This window comes from Fukomys damarensis, unplaced genomic scaffold (genome assembly GCF_012274545.1).
Source record: "Fukomys damarensis isolate Sample0158 unplaced genomic scaffold, DMR_v1.0_HiC HiC_scaffold_7, whole genome shotgun sequence".
NCBI lineage: Eukaryota > Metazoa > Chordata > Mammalia > Rodentia > Bathyergidae > Fukomys > Fukomys damarensis.
Genome location: NW_022900919.1, coordinates 1439329 through 1456644, shown reverse-complemented (window position 1 = coordinate 1456644; position 17316 = coordinate 1439329). Strand labels below are relative to the sequence as shown.

The following is a 17316-nucleotide window of genomic DNA, read 5'->3' as shown; positions in this document are numbered from 1 at the left end:
GATTGTTGTTTTTTTTTTTTTTTTTTTTTTTTTTTGGTACAGGGGATTGAACGCGAGACCTTCTGCTTGCAAAGCAGGCAGAATGAGCTAAGTGCCTGGCCCTGTGTAGCACAACTTGAAAGTGCTTCCTGCAATTGAAGGGAGCTACAGCCCACTGCTCTTCATGGAGGGAACTCTCTGTCATTGTTTCATTGCTGCTGTATAATCTCTTTGCAAATAATTAATAATTACTTTGTAGTGCTAGGATCAAACACAGTGTCTTGAACACGCTAGGCAAGCGGTCTGCCACTGAGCTACACTTTAGCCTGTCTGTCTGTCTCACCTATTTGTTTCATCCTAGGGATTGGCCCCTGGGAGTGCCAAGCTACCTTCCCAACCTTTTTGTTGTTTATTTTGAAACAAGATCTTGAGTTACCCCAGCTGGGCTCGAACTCCCCAAGTATCTGGGATAACAGGATGTACCAGTCATTGGTTTCCTTATTTTTTTTTTTAATTTTTTTGGTTTTTTCAGTCAGGGTCTCTATGAGTTGAGACTGACTTGGAACTCACTATGTAGCCCAGACTGGTTTTGAACTCACAATGGTCCTCCTGTCGCAGCCTCCTGAGTGCTGGGATTACAGGCGTGTGTGCCACCACGCCCAGTGGTATCCTTAATTAATTAAAAATTTTTTTGAGACAGGGTCTCATTACATAGTTAAGACTGACCTGGAACTCACTGTGTAGCCCAGGCTGGTCTCACAGTGATCCTCCTGCCTCAGCCTCCCCAGTGCTGGGATTATAGGCGTGCGCCACCACACCTGGCCTGTTTGAGATTTTTAAGTAGGATTGCAGGCATTGTTCTAAGTGTGAAACATTCTGGCCAAGTTTTCTTTTTTTTTTTTTGAGACAGGGTCTCATTACATAGTTAAGACTGACCTGGAACGCAGTATGTAACCCAGGCTGGTCTTGAACTCAGTGATCCTCCTGCCTCAGCCTCCTCAGTGCTGGGATTACAGGCGTGTGCCACCACACCTGGCCTGTTTGAGATTTTTAAGTAGGATTGCAGGCATTGTTCTAAGTGTGAAACATTCTGGCCAAGTTTTCTTTTTTTTTTTTTGAGACAGGGTCTCATTACATAGTTAAGACTGACCTGGAACGCAGTATGTAACCCAGGCTGGTCTTGAACTCAGTGATCCTCCTGCCTCAGCCTCCTCAGTGCTGGGATTACAGGCGTGTGCCACCACACCTGGCCTGTTTGAGATTTTTAAGTAGGATTGCAGGCATTGTTCTAAGTGTGAAACATTCTGGCCAAGTTTTCTTTTTTTTTTTTTGAGACAGGGTCTCATTACATAGTTAAGACTGACCTGGAACGCAGTATGTAACCCAGGCTGGTCTTGAACTCAGTGATCCTCCTGCCTCAGCCTCCTCAGTGCTGGGATTACAGGCGTGTGCCACCACACCTGGCCTGTTTGAGATTTTTAAGTAGGATTGCAGGCATTGTTCTAAGTGTGAAACATTCTGGCCAAGTTTTCTTTTTTTTTTTTTGAGACAGGGTCTCATTACATAGTTAAGACTGACCTGGAACGCAGTATGTAACCCAGGCTGGTCTTGAACTCAGTGATCCTCCTGCCTCAGCCTCCTCAGTGCTGGGATTACAGGCGTGTGCCACCACACCTGGCCTGTTTGAGATTTTTAAGTAGGATTGCAGGCATTGTTCTAAGTGTGAAACATTCTGGCCAAGTTTTCTTTTTTTTTTTTTGAGACAGGGTCTCATTACATAGTTAAGACTGACCTGGAACGCAGTATGTAACCCAGGCTGGTCTTGAACTCAGTGATCCTCCTGCCTCAGCCTCCTCAGTGCTGGGATTACAGGCGTGTGCCACCACACCTGGCCTGTTTGAGATTTTTAAGTAGGATTGCAGGCATTGTTCTAAGTGTGAAACATTCTGGCCAAGTTTTCTTTTTTTTTTTTTGAGACAGGGTCTCATTACATAGTTAAGACTGACCTGGAACGCAGTATGTAACCCAGGCTGGTCTTGAACTCAGTGATCCTCCTGCCTCAGCCTCCTCAGTGCTGGGATTACAGGCGTGTGCCACCACACCTGGCCTGTTTGAGATTTTTAAGTAGGATTGCAGGCATTGTTCTAAGTGTGAAACATTCTGGCCAAGTTTTCTTTTTTTTTTTTTGAGACAGGGTCTCATTACATAGTTAAGACTGACCTGGAACGCAGTATGTAGCCCAGGCTGGTCTTGAACTCACAGTGATCCTCCTGCCTCAGCCTCCTGAGTGCTGGGATTACAGGCGTGTGCCACCACACCTGGCCTGTTTGAGATTTTTAAGTAGGATTGTCTGTCTCTAGATTGCTGATTGACATAATCTTGATGCTCATTTAATAACAGAATGTGTACTTTGAAACGTGGCAGATTTCGGTCAGTAGAACTTTGGAAACTAGTGCTTCCTAGAGAATTTTTTTTTTTTTTTTTTGTGAGACAGGGTCTCACTATGTAGTTGAGACTGACCTGGAACGCAGTACGTAACCCAGGCTGGTCTTGAACTCACAGCAATCCTCCTGCCTCAGCCTCCTGAGTGCTGGGATTATAGGAGTGCACCACCACGCCTGGCCTCCAGAAAATGTGTTAAGCATAATTTTTTTTCTCAGTCATCTCATTTAAGTGATTGGTTTTTATAGGCAGCCTTCAGCTGTAAAAGTAAGTGGGGTTTTGTCCACTAATAATTAGCAGAAAGTGGGGAGACAGAAGCAAGAATCTCAGTCTGTGTATACATTCTAAATTTTTTTTTTGGTACCAGGAATCGAATTCAGGGCCTTGTGCTTGCCTGGGTAGGCGCTGTGCGGCTGAACTACATCCCTGGTCCCCTGAACTTAATCTTTGTTGTTCTCTGCCATCAAGCAAATCGGTCAAAAACTGACTTGAACTCAGGACTTAGAAAAAGGAGTACGGGTATCTATAAATGCTATGTTAGAGTTCATTGCATTTTATTAGAATTTGAATTTCATTGTATCATGTTTGCATGCTTCCCATTTCATTCTCACACCAGTTGGGATATTTTCTAATGACCGCTTCTATATTGTAGGGCTTTGCTGTTACCTGGAAAACACTTGATACGAGGAATGGGGGATTGCAAGAATTTTATGATTTTCCTGATTTTTTTTTTTTTGTACTGGGGATTGAACTCAGGATATTGCACTTGTGAGGCAGGTGGCGGAACCACTGAGCTAAATCCCTGGCCCTCACTGATTTGTTTTGATCTGAAGGGAGAACATTCCAGCAAAAACAATTTTAAGTATATGTTTTAATCACTGACTTAACTATTTCATTAAGGAGTGTAGAGATTGATATGTGGGGCTTGTTTTTTTTTTTTTTAGTACCGTTTCATCGAAATAGTTATGTCCATTCATTTCCAGGCTGCCTTTGGCTGTTCTCAGGCAGCAGCAGCTGAGTTCAGTGATGAGGCCCCAGAGGCTCTTTTGTCTTTTTGGTGAGAAGTGAAGTACAACATCTCCTGAAGGTTTACTTTTCAACTGGGTAATCATTGCATTTGTTAATAGAACCCAGAATGTTTAAATAGGTCTTCAGGAATTTTATCCTCTTCCCTGGTGTGAATCACCATTAGCAGTGAGATCAAATACCAGCGGCCTATGTGCATTTTACTTGCACTACAATTTTTCTTATAGGGTATAATTTCTTTCATTTATGTGTCCATCAAAATTTTGGAGTTCAAGGCCAGACTGAGAAATACAGTGAGACCCTGACCCTCCACCCCCCCCAAAAAAAGTTTGGAAATGAAGGATTGGGATAGCTAGATGTCAGGAAAAATGTTTTCTACCCAGCTTGCTTATTCATTTGATTGCCCCAGTGGGTTTTGAGTTTGTCTTCAATAACTAGGTTTTTGTTTTTGCTGTGTACTCTAGGCTAGCCTTGTACTTGCTATATATACATCCCAGGCCTGACCTCGAAACTTGTGATTCTCCTACCTCAGCTTCCTGAGTGAAAGATTATAGGTGTACACCACCATGTCCAGCATGAATGATTTGCTTTTTAATACCTTTTTAAAAAAAATACCTATTTTAAGTTAACTATTGAGGAAGAAAATGTACTTTGGATTACAAAAACAGTGGGAGATAGGGGAATCTAATGAGTATTACATATCATAGGGATTATTTATGTAAATTTTCTAGAAGCAGACTTCAGTTTTAATACGAGGTCATGCATATGATTTATAAAATCAAACCCAAACATAAGTTAAGTGGGGTCCCAAACACCACTGAAGAAAATCAGGTCCGCTCAGTATGAATAAGGTTAATGCAATGATCAGAGCGAGCCTGTGCAGCTGGCCTGGTAGGAATGCTGGTGTCCAGTGGTGTGCTCTTAAATCCATCTTCATCTGGCCTCTGGTTGCTTTCACATGAGGACAATTTTGAGTCCTACAAAGTAGGCTTAAATTTCAGTTGATTAATGCATATATCTCCCCCCCCCCAGTGCTAGGTACTGAAGCCAGGGCTTCGTGCATGTTAGGTAAGCACTCTGAGCTTCGTCCCTAGTTCTTTTTTTTTTTGTTTTGTTTTTTTTTGAGACAGGGTCTCACTATGTACTTGACACTGACCTGGAACTCACTATGTAGTCCAGGCTGGTCTTGAACTCAGCGATCCTCCTGCCTTAGCTTCCCGAGTGGTGGCATTACAGGTGTACGCCACCACGCCCGGCTGCTTTGTCCCTAGTTCTAAGGCTTTTATTTATTTTTTTGGTATGGGGATTGAACTCATAAGGCATATATTTTTGTAAGAAAAATTTCTGGAAGAATCAGTAGTTCAGCAGGTACAATGAGCATTCACAGTGTCAGGTGTTGTCATCGGCAACAACTTGCAGTTAAAAATGCAGAAGAACCAGCAATGTCATATTAACTGCCCGGAAACCTGACCAGAAGTAATGAGATTATATATAGTCTTTATTTTTTACTTTCATATTTCCCTCAGCAAAGAAAATGTTCAGTTACAGAGTGCTGCCCCATACTCCTTGAGAAGGTTTTGTTAAGTGATGGATATGCTATGTTGCCTCTAGAGAAATCGTAAATGTTTTTCCCTGACAGTTTTTTTTTTTGATATTGAGGATTGAACTCGGGTCCCTGTGCTTGCAAGGCAGGCGGAGGAACCGCTGAGCTAAATCCCTGGCCCTCCCTGAGAGTTTGAGTAAGGGATTGTGGGTAAGTACTGACAGATTCTTTTTTTTTTTTGAGACAGGGTCTCACTATGTAGTTGAGACTGACCTGGAACTCACTATGTAGCCCAGGCTGGTCTCGAACTCACAGTGACCCTCCTGCCTCAGCCTCCCAGGTGCTGGGATTACAGGAGTGTGCCACCATGCCTGGCATGGATAACATTTTGTGAGGAAAAATTGGTTCCAGTGATTGTTATATAAGCTGTATGTCAAAATCACTTGACTTTCTGATTATAGAAACTAAGGGTCACTCAACAGGAAATACTAGTTTGTGTAGGTGATATTGGTAGCATTCTGTTTGGGTTTTCCCTCTTTTCTTGGTTTGCAGTTCTTTTACCACGTTTTGCAATATGACTAAAAAGATCCGTTTTGTGTTTTTTTTCTTTGAGTGGTTACCTGCTTGTTCCAACATTATTTGTTGAAATAAGGTAGTGTTTCTAATTTGTAATGCCATATTTGTCTTTATCACATCCTATTTTTTATATTAATTTGGGTTTATTGGATGTTTGTATTACATTGTAATTTTTGGTAAAAGTGTTGGTGAAAAACTTGGCCTTCTCCCTCAGATATCTTGGCAACTTTTGTGCATTCTTCCAGATAAGTCTCCTGGAGCTGGGTGTGGTGGCGCATGCCTGTAATCCCAGCACTTGGGAGGCTGAGGCAGGAGGATCGTTGTGAGTTCGAGACCAGCCTGGGCTACTTAGTGAGTTCCAGGTCAGGCTCAACTACATAGTGAGACCCTGTCTCAAAAAACCAAAAAAACAAACAAACAAACAAACAAAAAACAAACAGATAAGTCTCCTGTAGGTAGGATTTAGATTGGATTTGTACTAAAATTACATATTAATTTAGAGAACATTTGTATTTGTATAATACTGTTTTCTGTGTAAGGACATATATATCTTTATAGTCATGTTTTATGTTTTTCTTCAATAAAATTGTATACTCTTATAGTAAGTCTTAGCAAGAACCCATTCTGTGGAGAGTCATTTTAGTTTATTTCATTGATATATTTATTTTTTTGGAACTGGAGATTGAGTTCAAGGTCTTCACTCTGAGCAATATCCCCAACTCCTTTTTATCATGAGATGGGGTCTTGTCCAGACTACCCTCAAACGTCTAATATTTCTCCATTAGCCTCTCAGAATACTGGGATTACAGGTTTGCACCTGGGCATAGTGGTACATGCTTGTAATCCCAGAATTTGGGAGGCTGAGGCAGAAGGATCACTGTGAGTTTGAGGCCAGCCATGGCTGCATATTGAATTCAAGGCCAGCCTGAATTGCACAGTGAGACCCTGTCTCAACAAACAAAAGTACAAGTGTACATCACCACAGCTGGCTTGTAGAAAGATAAATTGTGTATACTTCTCTTACCAGGTTAAACTACACATTTAAAAATATTATAGTTTAGCGCTGGAGGTATAGCTTGGTGTAGTACCAGGCTTACGTACTTGACATGCTTGAGGTCTTGGGTCTGATCTTCCCTCTTTCTCTCACACAAACATAGTGCACTTGCTTATACTTTGGAAATAATTCAATTGTAACGTAGTTCAATTTAAGTTAAATGTGAAGCCTTTGTGAATGTATTTAAAATATATCCAAAGGGCGGGGGGGGGGGGACCCAAAATATCCGGAGTGATATTCACTGCAAGAGAGATTTTTTTGTTTTGTTTATCCTTTATAGTATTGTGTTGCTGCTAAGCAAATAACTAGGAAGTCTGGCTTTGATCACTTAAATTCTTTGTGAAATGTGTGCTTATTCATGTGTTCCTTATTTCCTAGGGTGTTTATATTTTCTATTGAAGATAAAGGCTACAAGTGTTTTGTTTTTTTCCATTTTATTTTAAATGTAGTAGATTTTGAAAGACTCACTTTTTTCATGTTTCATTTTTATCTAAAGTTGAACTTAAATATAATTTAGACTTAAGGCTGCTGTTTTAAACTTTGTATTCTAAAAGTGTACTGCCCTACATGTACTATAACTGAACTTTTTTTTTTTCTTTCTTTTTAGTTTTTCCAAGGGTCTACTGAATGTAGGATGTGGCCACAAAACCTACCTCCTGTATTTCTCTCTTTTCCTCATGAGTTGCATGATTGCAGATGTGAACATGATGTCTGCAGACTACGTTGAAAAACTCTGAAGAACCGAATTAACACAGGATGACCCGGCAGTGATTTGAAGTCTATAACAAGATCTTGTTCAGTGGTGGATTTGCTGGTCTTGGCTCTGAATGCTGCAGATAATAGCAGCAAGCCAGCTGTCTCCTTTGTTTCTGGAGAATCTCTTGACTTTCCATCAAGACTGCTTTTTCTGATCTGCTTTGGGAGATATTAATGGAACATAGTCATGTCCACTCAAGACGAGAGGCAGATCAATACTGAATATGCTGTGTCCCTGTTGGAACAGTTGAAACTGTTTTATGAACAGCAGTTGTTTACTGACATAGTATTAATTGTTGAGGGTACTGAATTTCCTTCTCATAAGATGGTTCTTGCAACATGTAGCTCTTATTTCAGGTAAGTACTTTAATCTTGATTAGTTTGTAATTGTGAATATAGGACATTAATTTTTTTCCCCCGGTACCAGCAGTCGAACTCAGGACCTTGTGCTTTTGAGGCAAGCATAGGAACCACTGAGCCAAATCCCTGGCCCATAACAGCTTTAAATGTTTAACACTTACTAACAGTTTTGGTGAGCTGGGCATGGTGGCACATACGTGTAATCCCAGCACTTGGGGAGGCTGAGGCAGGAGGATCGCTGTGATTTTGAGACCAGCCTGGGCTACATAGTGAGTTCCAGGTCAGTCTCAAGTACATAGTGAGACCCTGTCTCAAGAAACAAAACAAAACAAAAAAACCAAAAAACAAACCAAAACCCAAATAACAGTTTTGGTGTTCCCTGTGCCTGAAAACTTAAAAAGTTGGGCCTCCTACCAAGCACAAGGTCCTGAATTCTGTCCCCAGTAACACACAAAAAAAAGACAAACATAAACCTTGAAAAGTTGATTTAGTTATAATAATGAAAAAGCTTAACTTTACATTTTTGTGATCTTTTGCATCTTTAAGTTTCATGAGAAAAATAGAAGCTTAAAGCATAGAAATAGATTTTTCTCTGCCCTAAAATTGACCCGAGTTCAATCCCCAGTACCAAAAAAAAAAAAAAAAAAAAAAAAAAGAGCCATCGTTGTAGCAGGTGGTGTTACAAATTCAAGATGACACATTCAGTCAATACCTAGGCTTATAAGCTTTCTCCTTTTTAACAGCCATTAATTATAAATTGATTACCCACTACTGGAAAGAGCTTTATGCCTTAGTTATGGATTTTCAGATTGATATTTGTAATCATAGAGGAGAATCTTCAGACGTCTGGTCTAACTTAAATCTGTGGAGAAATTGTTAAATATTTTCTGTGTTGTCATCTTTACCAGAAGGTAATACATGGGTTTACTTAGATGTCTTCCCTTTTTCTCTTTCAAGTTTGTGATTGTACAGATGAACAGGCTGTTTTTTAAGTTCTCTAGCCCATCAGGTTGTCTTTTGAGGTGAAATTGGTTTTCTTGAAGACTAGGCAGTTTGCCTCTTTTATTAATATTACAGTCTTCATGACAACAAAATTCTTCTAGGGCTTCCATTATTTCCTTATCACAAGGTGTTTCCCTTCTTTAGCTTCTTTGACCATCTGAGAGAATCAGATATTTATGTTCATTAAGTAAGTAGAAAGAAGAGTCCTCTTAACGTTTGGAGTTGAAGATTTCCATCGTGAAGATAATGTGTGTGAGCCAGCTTATATCCACAAGAAGAAAATGTCCAACTATTAATTTTTTTTCTTCCATGTATCTTTTCTGTGGACTTGGTTATTATGCATTCCTACAGTGATGTGATCTTTCCCTATCTGTTCAACTGAATTCTGCTTTTTTAGGTTTTAAGCTTTACATATAATGCAATTACAAATTTAGGCATTCTGCGTTTTGAACTAGACATATTCCTCTGTAGTTTGGTGTTCCCAGTGTCACCCTACAAAGAATCTGTATATACTTCTGTATATTGGTTTTTATTTCTTGGTAACATTTACTATTTTAGACCCAAAGTGGGAGAATTACTCAGCACTTATACTAGGTACTGCGTCTCATTATATGATGTAATTCATTATTTGCTTTTTTAAAAAAATACTTAGTTTAAAACTTTCATGATCAGATTATCCAAGTTTCCACTACCTTTGATCTGCATGCAGGAAAGTTACTTTCTATGATCCCATTATTCTAGCGCCATAGAGCCCGGTCTAAAGCAGTAGTGGGGAGCCCGTGGCACGTGTGCGGGCTTTTTGTGTCATGAGAAGCTCCCCAGACTGGTCTAGCGTAACCATCCTCCACAGGTAACTTTACCTTTGACCTCCATTTTTCTTCTGGAATAAATGTAGGAACCACTTGATTGATAAATCTTGCATGTTTTACTCAGCTCTTATTTTTGTGGTTCCTTGTAATTTCTCTTATTTTCTGTATCAGAGAGATGAAGCCAGTAGCAGTAGGTGCTTTGGGTATGTTTCAGGAATGTCTCCTGAGTTGGGCAGGTTTATTTATGGTTGTCCTCTGTCCTTGGTGAGATGCCATCAGCCCACCTGGTAGGTATTTTTTCTCTGATCACTCCCTCCCTACATGCCTGGAATCTGTTACCCTTGTTGCTTATTTTTTCCATCTTATCTCCTTTGATGCTACAGTTTTTGATGCCCACATATTCCTCACATAACTTAGCTGTCTTTAACTCATGTTCCACTGCATTAATGCTTAACCTCTGACAGTCTACTGGAATCACCTAACTGATTATAATATTTCCATTTGATATAGTTGCCCCTAGATCAGGGATACCCAAAATGTAACACTTTTCCTAAGATTAACTTTTCTTTTCCTTTTGGTACCGAGGATCGAACTCAGGACACTGTGCTTGCCAGGCAGGTGGCAGAACCACTGAGCTAAATCCCCGGCCCAAGATTAACTTTCCTTGGCTTTACAGTTTGCTCAGTGGTTAACAGTAGTTTTTGAAGTCCTTAATTGAAACTAAGGAAGTAGCTTGGACTCTTCCTCGTCTGCCATTTGCTCTGTGCCATTCCTTCTGTTCAGCCCTCTGTGATTGTCCATATCTGACACCTTCCCTTAGGTGTCTTACTGCCCATCTAGGTGATTGCTACAGCCTCATGACCAGTTTTCTTGTCTCCAGCCTTTGGCTCCTGGGGTCTGTGGGTGTTTTTATCTTGTGCTTTTTACCGTCCGGGACCTGCTCTCATGCTTTTCGTTCTTCCTCACATTGGATGCTGAGGGTTGCACCCAAGGAGGGCACCACACCTGCCAGGCTTCTGCACGCTCAGCCTAGTCTCTTGTCAGAGGCCACCTGTGACACGACTGCTGCTCAGCTTCCCTTCTCACTTTCCACATTCCCCTTAAATAGTTAGGTTTTATTGTATTTTTTTCCATTTTGAGTGCCTTCTTGGTTTCTTTGTCCTTAAGGGGCCCGAGCCAGTGACTATTATTAGGTTGCTCTTTCTTCTTTGTTTTTTTTTTGAAACAGGTCTCACTATGTAGTTGAGACTGACTGGAACTCACTATGTAGCCCAGGCTGGTCTCGAACTCACAGTGATCCTCCTGCTTCAGCCTCCCGAGTGCTGGGATTAGAGGCGTGCGCCACCATGCCCAGCTAGGTTGCTCTTTCTTAGTAGTACCTGCGTGAGCTTTTCTCTCCCATGTGTATATACAGTTAGTTAAGTATTTTTTAAATCTTATATTGAGTTTATTTGTACATTTTAGGTATATAATACAGTTCTTATATTGGGATCTTGGACCTTTATATGACATCTTGGTTCTTATTTTACCCATTCCACATCTTCCCTTCAGCCCCTCTATCCTACCTGTTTAAAGACGTTGTGGGGCCGGGAATTTAGCTCAGTGGTTCACTCATCTGCCTCGTAAGTGGAAGGTCCTGAGTTCAATCCTCAGTACCCTCCCCCCAAAAAAAGACGTTTCCATGTTCTTCCTTTTCACATATTGTTTTCTTTTTCGTTTTTACCTTTCCCCTATCCTTCCCACTTCCTCTACTCTTTTAGACCTTTTCTTCCCATTATACATTGTCAATTATACACTTTAATCCTTATTTACACTTTTAGTTTTTCACACCAGAGAAACTATTCAGTATTTACACGTGTGATTTACAAATTGCACTTAAGAGGATGTGCGTCCACTTAGCTATAAATATCTCTAGTTTCTTGTTCTTTATGGCTGAGTAGTATTCCATTTTATTAAAAAAAATCACATTTTCTTTATCCAGTCTCCAGTTGATGGGCAATTGGGCTGTTTTAAAATTTTAGCTATTACAAACTGTGCCGCTATAAATGTGGGTGAGCATATACTGCTGTAGTATGATTCTTTTGATTCCTTTTTTTTTCCCCCAGACCAGAACCACTACATGCCTTTATTGTAGGGACAACTGCTGGGCTATCTCTCACCAAAGAAGAGAGAACAATATGGTAGAATGGAGAGCTTCTTTTACAGGAGTGGGGTGGGGCTTTTAGGAGCTGGAGTTAAGTGAGGCAGTATTAAGGGATTGGAGGATCTGTAACATCACTAGGCTTGTGACAGTACTGATTACTTGGAGGTAGCTAGTATCGGGTTATTTTTTAGCGGGAGAAGAGGCATCATGGGAAGAAGAAGGCTGTCCTTTGGTAGGTGGGAGAAGCCATCTTTTTAGGTAAGAAGCAGAGCATTATGGGAAGTGGGCTAACGGCCATCTTAAGGCGAGGGATGATTCTTGTAATTCTTTGGGGAAGATGCCCAGTAGGGGAATAGCTGGGTGAAATGGGACTTCCAATCCTAGTTGTTTGAGGCATCTCCATATTGATTTCCACAGTGGTTGCACCAGTCTGCGCTTCACCAAATATTTTCTTTTGTGTTGACTATATACTGGTTTTCATTTTTAGCAGTTTCCTATATATCAAAGTTTTTAGGAAAGTGTATTGCATAGTTGTAGGAAATAATTTGGAGTAAATGAAATTTTTAGTCAGCTTTATTGCAGTATAATTAATATACCATAAAACCCACCAATTTTAAGTGTGTAGTCAGCTGTCCTTATCAGTGGTTCTGCATCCATATATTTAACCACATACGAATGAAAACTACATGGGAAGAAACAGTTTTCATCTACACTAGACAGGCAGATACTTTCCTTGTCATTCCCTAGAGATTCGCAAGCTCCCGTAGCACTTCCTGTTTTGGGTATTATGGGTAATCCAAATTGTGGACGATGAATGAAGTTGAGAGGATGTGTTCAAACACTGCCATTTGTATGAGGGACTCCACGTGGCCTCAGATTTTGGGGTCTAAAGGACATCCTGGAACCAGCACTTGGCCAGCAGTGAGGGGCAGTTGTACAATTAAATGCATTTGAGTGTGTTTACAGAGTTGGGTGGCCATTTCCACAATCTAATTTACAACCATTACACCCCCATGCCTGTTTATCTTCATTCTCACCCATAGCTTAAGGTAACTACTAATCTACTTTTCTTGCCTCGTTCTCTATTTTCCTTTTGAGGGGGCATTGAATATAAACGGAGTCATACAGTATATGGTCTCTTGTACCCAGCTTCTTCCCTGGGCAGAATGTTTTTGTTCTTGTTTTGTTGCTCTACTTGTGATCGAGCCCGAGGCCTTCACACTAAGCTGCATCTCAGTCCCTTTTTTTTATTGCCTAGGCTGTGTATGAACTTGTGACCCTTTTTCCTCAGCCTCTGAAAATGCTGGGATTCGACGCACGCACCAGCTCCCAGCTCTGAGCATGTTTTTGAGGCTCATTTGAGGTACTGTGTTGATCAGTACTCAGTCCCTTAGTATTGGCGAGTGATCCCATTGTGTGCCTGGAGAGTGCATGAGTTGGAGGCACAGTGGAGTAGTTCAGTGGACTCTGGCACTGGACTGTCAGTGCTTCCCACATCCGCCCGGAGCCTTCTTCTCAGCTCCACCTTTGTTTCCCACTGGATCCTTAAGCTGTGCTTTCCCTCCCTGCTGTAGGGCCATGTTCATGAGTGGACTAAGCGAGAGCAAGCAGACACACGTGCACCTGAGGAGCGTGGATGCCGCCACCTTGCAGACAATAATCACATATGCGTACACGGGGAACTTGGCAGTGAGCGACAGCACCGTGGAGCAGCTGTACGAAACAGCTTGCTTCCTGCAGGTAGGCGGTTCTCTCGCCTCAGGAGACGTCGTTCCCGCCAGGACGGCTTTCCTTACACAGAGTTTAGAAGGTAGACGTTGTCTTCTCATTAAAAACGTGAAAGGGAAAAAGAATAGGATTTGTTTAGCCAGTAAATAGTTTCATAAGAGAGACAATTGAAAGATAGGTACTAATTTCATACTCTGCCTGATATACCTAAGAACTTAGGTTTCAAGTTGAAGTAATTTTAAATTAAATTTAACTGCTTTAATTTCTTATGGTTAAAACTTGAATGGGTCAATGTATGTACTGTTACTTTTTATGAGAAAATTAAGATTTTTATAGAGATTACCAAGTTTAAATATTCATAATGGTCATGGGATTATATTGAGGTAGTAAGAAGTAAGCAAAAATTGACATTTAGTTTATATATTTAAGCTGTTTTATTTCCCTCTTGTTCCTTTTTTAAATGTTTAAGTTAGAAAGTACAACTTACACATGAACCTCTTTAACTATCCCTTATGGGTGTTTGATTTTTTTTTGGAAGGCTATTAATTGGTTTACCTAACTAGACCAGTTACATAGGCATTGGATAAGAAAAAGAAGTGAAAAACTGCACACTCTTCTGACTTCATCTTTCCTGGAAGACAGCTTAACAGAGTGAGGCTCTTGTTAATAGAAAAATAGTGTTGGATTAGTGGTTAAACATGCGCTTAGTATCCCTGAGGCCTTGGGCTCAATCCCCAGCACCAAATAATAATAATAATAATAGTAAGTCAGATTGGTCTATCCTGCCCTTACCACCTTTCATTAAAAAAAATTTTTTTTAAATTTTAGGTAGAAGATGTGTTACAACGTTGTCGAGAATATTTGATTAAAAAAATAAATGCAGAAAATTGTGTGCGACTGTTGAGTTTTGCTGATCTCTTCAGTTGTGAAGAATTAAAACAAAGTGCTAAAAGAATGGTGGAGCACAAGTTCACTGCTGTCTATCGCCAGGAAGCGTTCATGCAATTGTCACATGACCTACTGGTAGACATTCTCAGTAGTGACAATTTAAATGTAGAAAAGGAAGAAACAGTTCGAGAAGCTGCTATGCTGTGGCTGGAGTACAACACAGAATCACGCTCTCAGTATTTGTCTTCAGTTCTTAGCCAAATCCGAATTGATGCACTTTCAGAAGTAACACAGAGGGCTTGGTTTCAAGGTCTGCCGCCCAATGATAAGTCTGTGGTAGTTCAAGGTCTTTATAAGTCCATGCCCAAGTTTTTCAAGCCAAGACTTGGAATGACTAAAGAGGAGATGATGATTTTCATTGAAGCATCTTCAGAAAACCCTTGTAGTCTCTACTCGTCTGTCTGTTACAGTCCCCAAGCAGAAAAAGTTTACAAGCTTTGCAGCCCACCGGCTGATCTGCATAAGGTTGGAACAGTTGTAACCCCTGACAATGACATCTACATAGCAGGGGGCCAGGTTCCTCTGAAAAACACAAAAACAAACCACAGCAAAACAAGTAAACTTCAGACTGCCTTCAGAACTGTGAATTGCTTTTACTGGTTTGATGCACAGCAGAATACCTGGTTTCCAAAGACGCCAATGCTTTTCGTCCGCGTAAAGCCATCTCTGGTTTGCTGTGAAGGCTATATCTATGCGATTGGAGGGGACAGTGTAGGCGGGGAACTTAATCGGAGGACTGTGGAGAGGTACGACACTGAGAAGGATGAGTGGACCATGGTCAGCCCTTTGCCTTGTGCTTGGCAGTGGAGTGCAGCAGTTGTGGTCCACGACTGTATCTACGTGATGACACTGAACCTCATGTACTGTTACTTTCCGAGGTCTGACTCCTGGGTGGAAATGGCCATGAGGCAGACTAGCAGATCCTTTGCTTCAGCTGCAGCTTTTGGTGATAAGATTTTTTACATTGGAGGGCTACATATTGCTGCCAGTTCTGGCATAAGACTGCCCTCTGGCACTGTAGATGGGTCCTCGGTAACTGTGGAAATTTATGATGTGAATAAAAACGAGTGGAAAGTGGCAGCCAGCATCCCTGCTAAGAGGTACTCTGACCCTTGTGTTAGAGCTGTTGTGATCTCCAATTCTCTTTGTGTATTTATGCGAGAAACCCACTTAAATGAGCGAGCTAAGTATGTCACCTACCAGTATGATCTGGAACTTGACCGGTGGTCTCTGTGGCAGCACATATCTGAACGCGTTCTGTGGGACTTAGGGAGAGAGTTTCGATGCACTGTGGGGAAGCTCTATCCATCCTGCCTTGAAGAATCTCCGTGGAAACCACCAACTTACCTGTTTTCACCAGATGGGACAGAGGAATTTGAACTGGACGGAGAAATGGTTGCCCTCCCACCTTTATAGTTGGGAGTTCAGGGAGCTCACGCCTGATGTATGTGCTTTGTCATTTCCTTTGCTAAACAAGAGGGTATGAAAGGACTTAATATGAGTACATAAAATTCTATCTTTGATAAATTTTATTTTTATGCCCTACTTAATATTTGTATCAGTATAATATATATCATTGAGTCTTACAGGAAGATATGCTTCCATAATATGAAATAGGTTATTTAGTAATTGAGACACTTCTATGTGTGTCATGAGAACATGAGAGTCTGGATTATCTAACATTGCTAGCCCTGTGTATGTACAGTTCAAAAAGTTCACTTAGAAAAGTAGTGTCCTGTTCCTAGTGTGGTACATCCCAAATCGTGCTGAGGTTATTTTAGTGTATGTATTTCACTCCTGTGCTTCTGTTCTGAAGTTCTGGAATATAGTTGTTCCAGTGTAATTAATTCAGCTGCACTTAACACTAATGTCCATGTTGGTGTAGAAGAGTCCAGATCCTATGTTACAATTGAGGAAGATCTTCCATAATTTTATGGTACCACACAGGGAAAGCTACGACTGCGGGATCAGTCTAACTCTACTATTAGGTACGTGTATTCTCCACTTGATCTTGGCCAAAAGGCCGAGAAGCGATTGGTACGTGTATTCTCTTTCCACTAACTTATACTTGTCTTTCTAGAATACAGGTTGTCCAGCCAACTGGTCATTTACCAGGGGTGGACCTCGTGGTGCGGGTCCGTGGAGCTTTCATCAGTATGTCTCCACTTCTGTGTTACGTTAGCGTGGGCTCACGCATATACCTGCCTGCTGCTGATGTAGTTCTCCATCTTAGAGACGTAGAGTGGGTTAACCAGGTCATCATCTAATTTAATAACAAGCATTACTGTAGAGTGATTGTGTACAGGTATCCGTTAGCTGTCAGAGTGTGTTTTTTTAACCTGATGTGTGTGTGTTGCGGGGTAGGATTAGGAAGATGAACAGTTCAGGAATTCCCTGCACTAGGTGTGCAGAAGAGCAGATAATAGCGCTGCTCTGGCATTAATCCCAGGAACCACTAGCAGTAGTGGGGCGTCGCCAGTCTAACATGAGCACAGGTGCTTCATGACAAACATTACTAGCATGTTCAACTCCATAATGTTCTGGTACTGTATTTTGATGACATTAATTTATTAAATAAATTGTATATATTCAGTACTTGTTTTTCTTCTGTTATGGGAATGGCATATCTGCTTTTAGTTTGGATTTTACTGTATCGGTGTTGCGGTTATAGGTGGTTTCTTAAAAATTTTGCTTGAGATACACACAGTAGTCTCTTTACTGGTGGTTTCATTTTCTGCAGTTGCAGCAGTTACCTGAAGTCAACTTCAGTCTGAAAATACAAAACGTGAACTTCCAGGAACCACTGGTTCATATTTTAAATTGTAGGTTGTCCTAAGTAGTACGAGGAAATTTCAAGTCTTTCTGTCCTGGCCTGCTTTTGTCCAGTGTGTCCATGGTGTATACGCTGCCTGCCCATTAGTGGCTGTCTTGGGTGTCAGACCTCCCTGTC

The 17316-nt window shown here is 41.0% G+C and overlaps 1 protein-coding gene across 2 annotated transcripts in view; it reads left to right on the top strand.

Moving 5' to 3' along the window:
* Kbtbd2 (kelch repeat and BTB domain containing 2) overlaps window positions 1–17052 on the top strand; it is a 19368-nt gene extending 2316 nt beyond the window's left edge. For both annotated transcript variants that reach the window (XM_010612969.3, XM_010612971.3), the window contains exons 2-4: window positions 7228–7733; window positions 13265–13430; window positions 14247–17052. In XM_010612969.3, the coding sequence (XP_010611271.1) occupies window positions 7564–7733; window positions 13265–13430; window positions 14247–15782 (1872 nt within the window). In that variant the 5' untranslated portion in view covers window positions 7228–7563 and the 3' untranslated portion in view covers window positions 15783–17052. The remainder of the gene's footprint in view (window positions 1–7227; window positions 7734–13264; window positions 13431–14246) is intronic.
* Window positions 17053–17316: the final 264 nt, after the last annotated feature.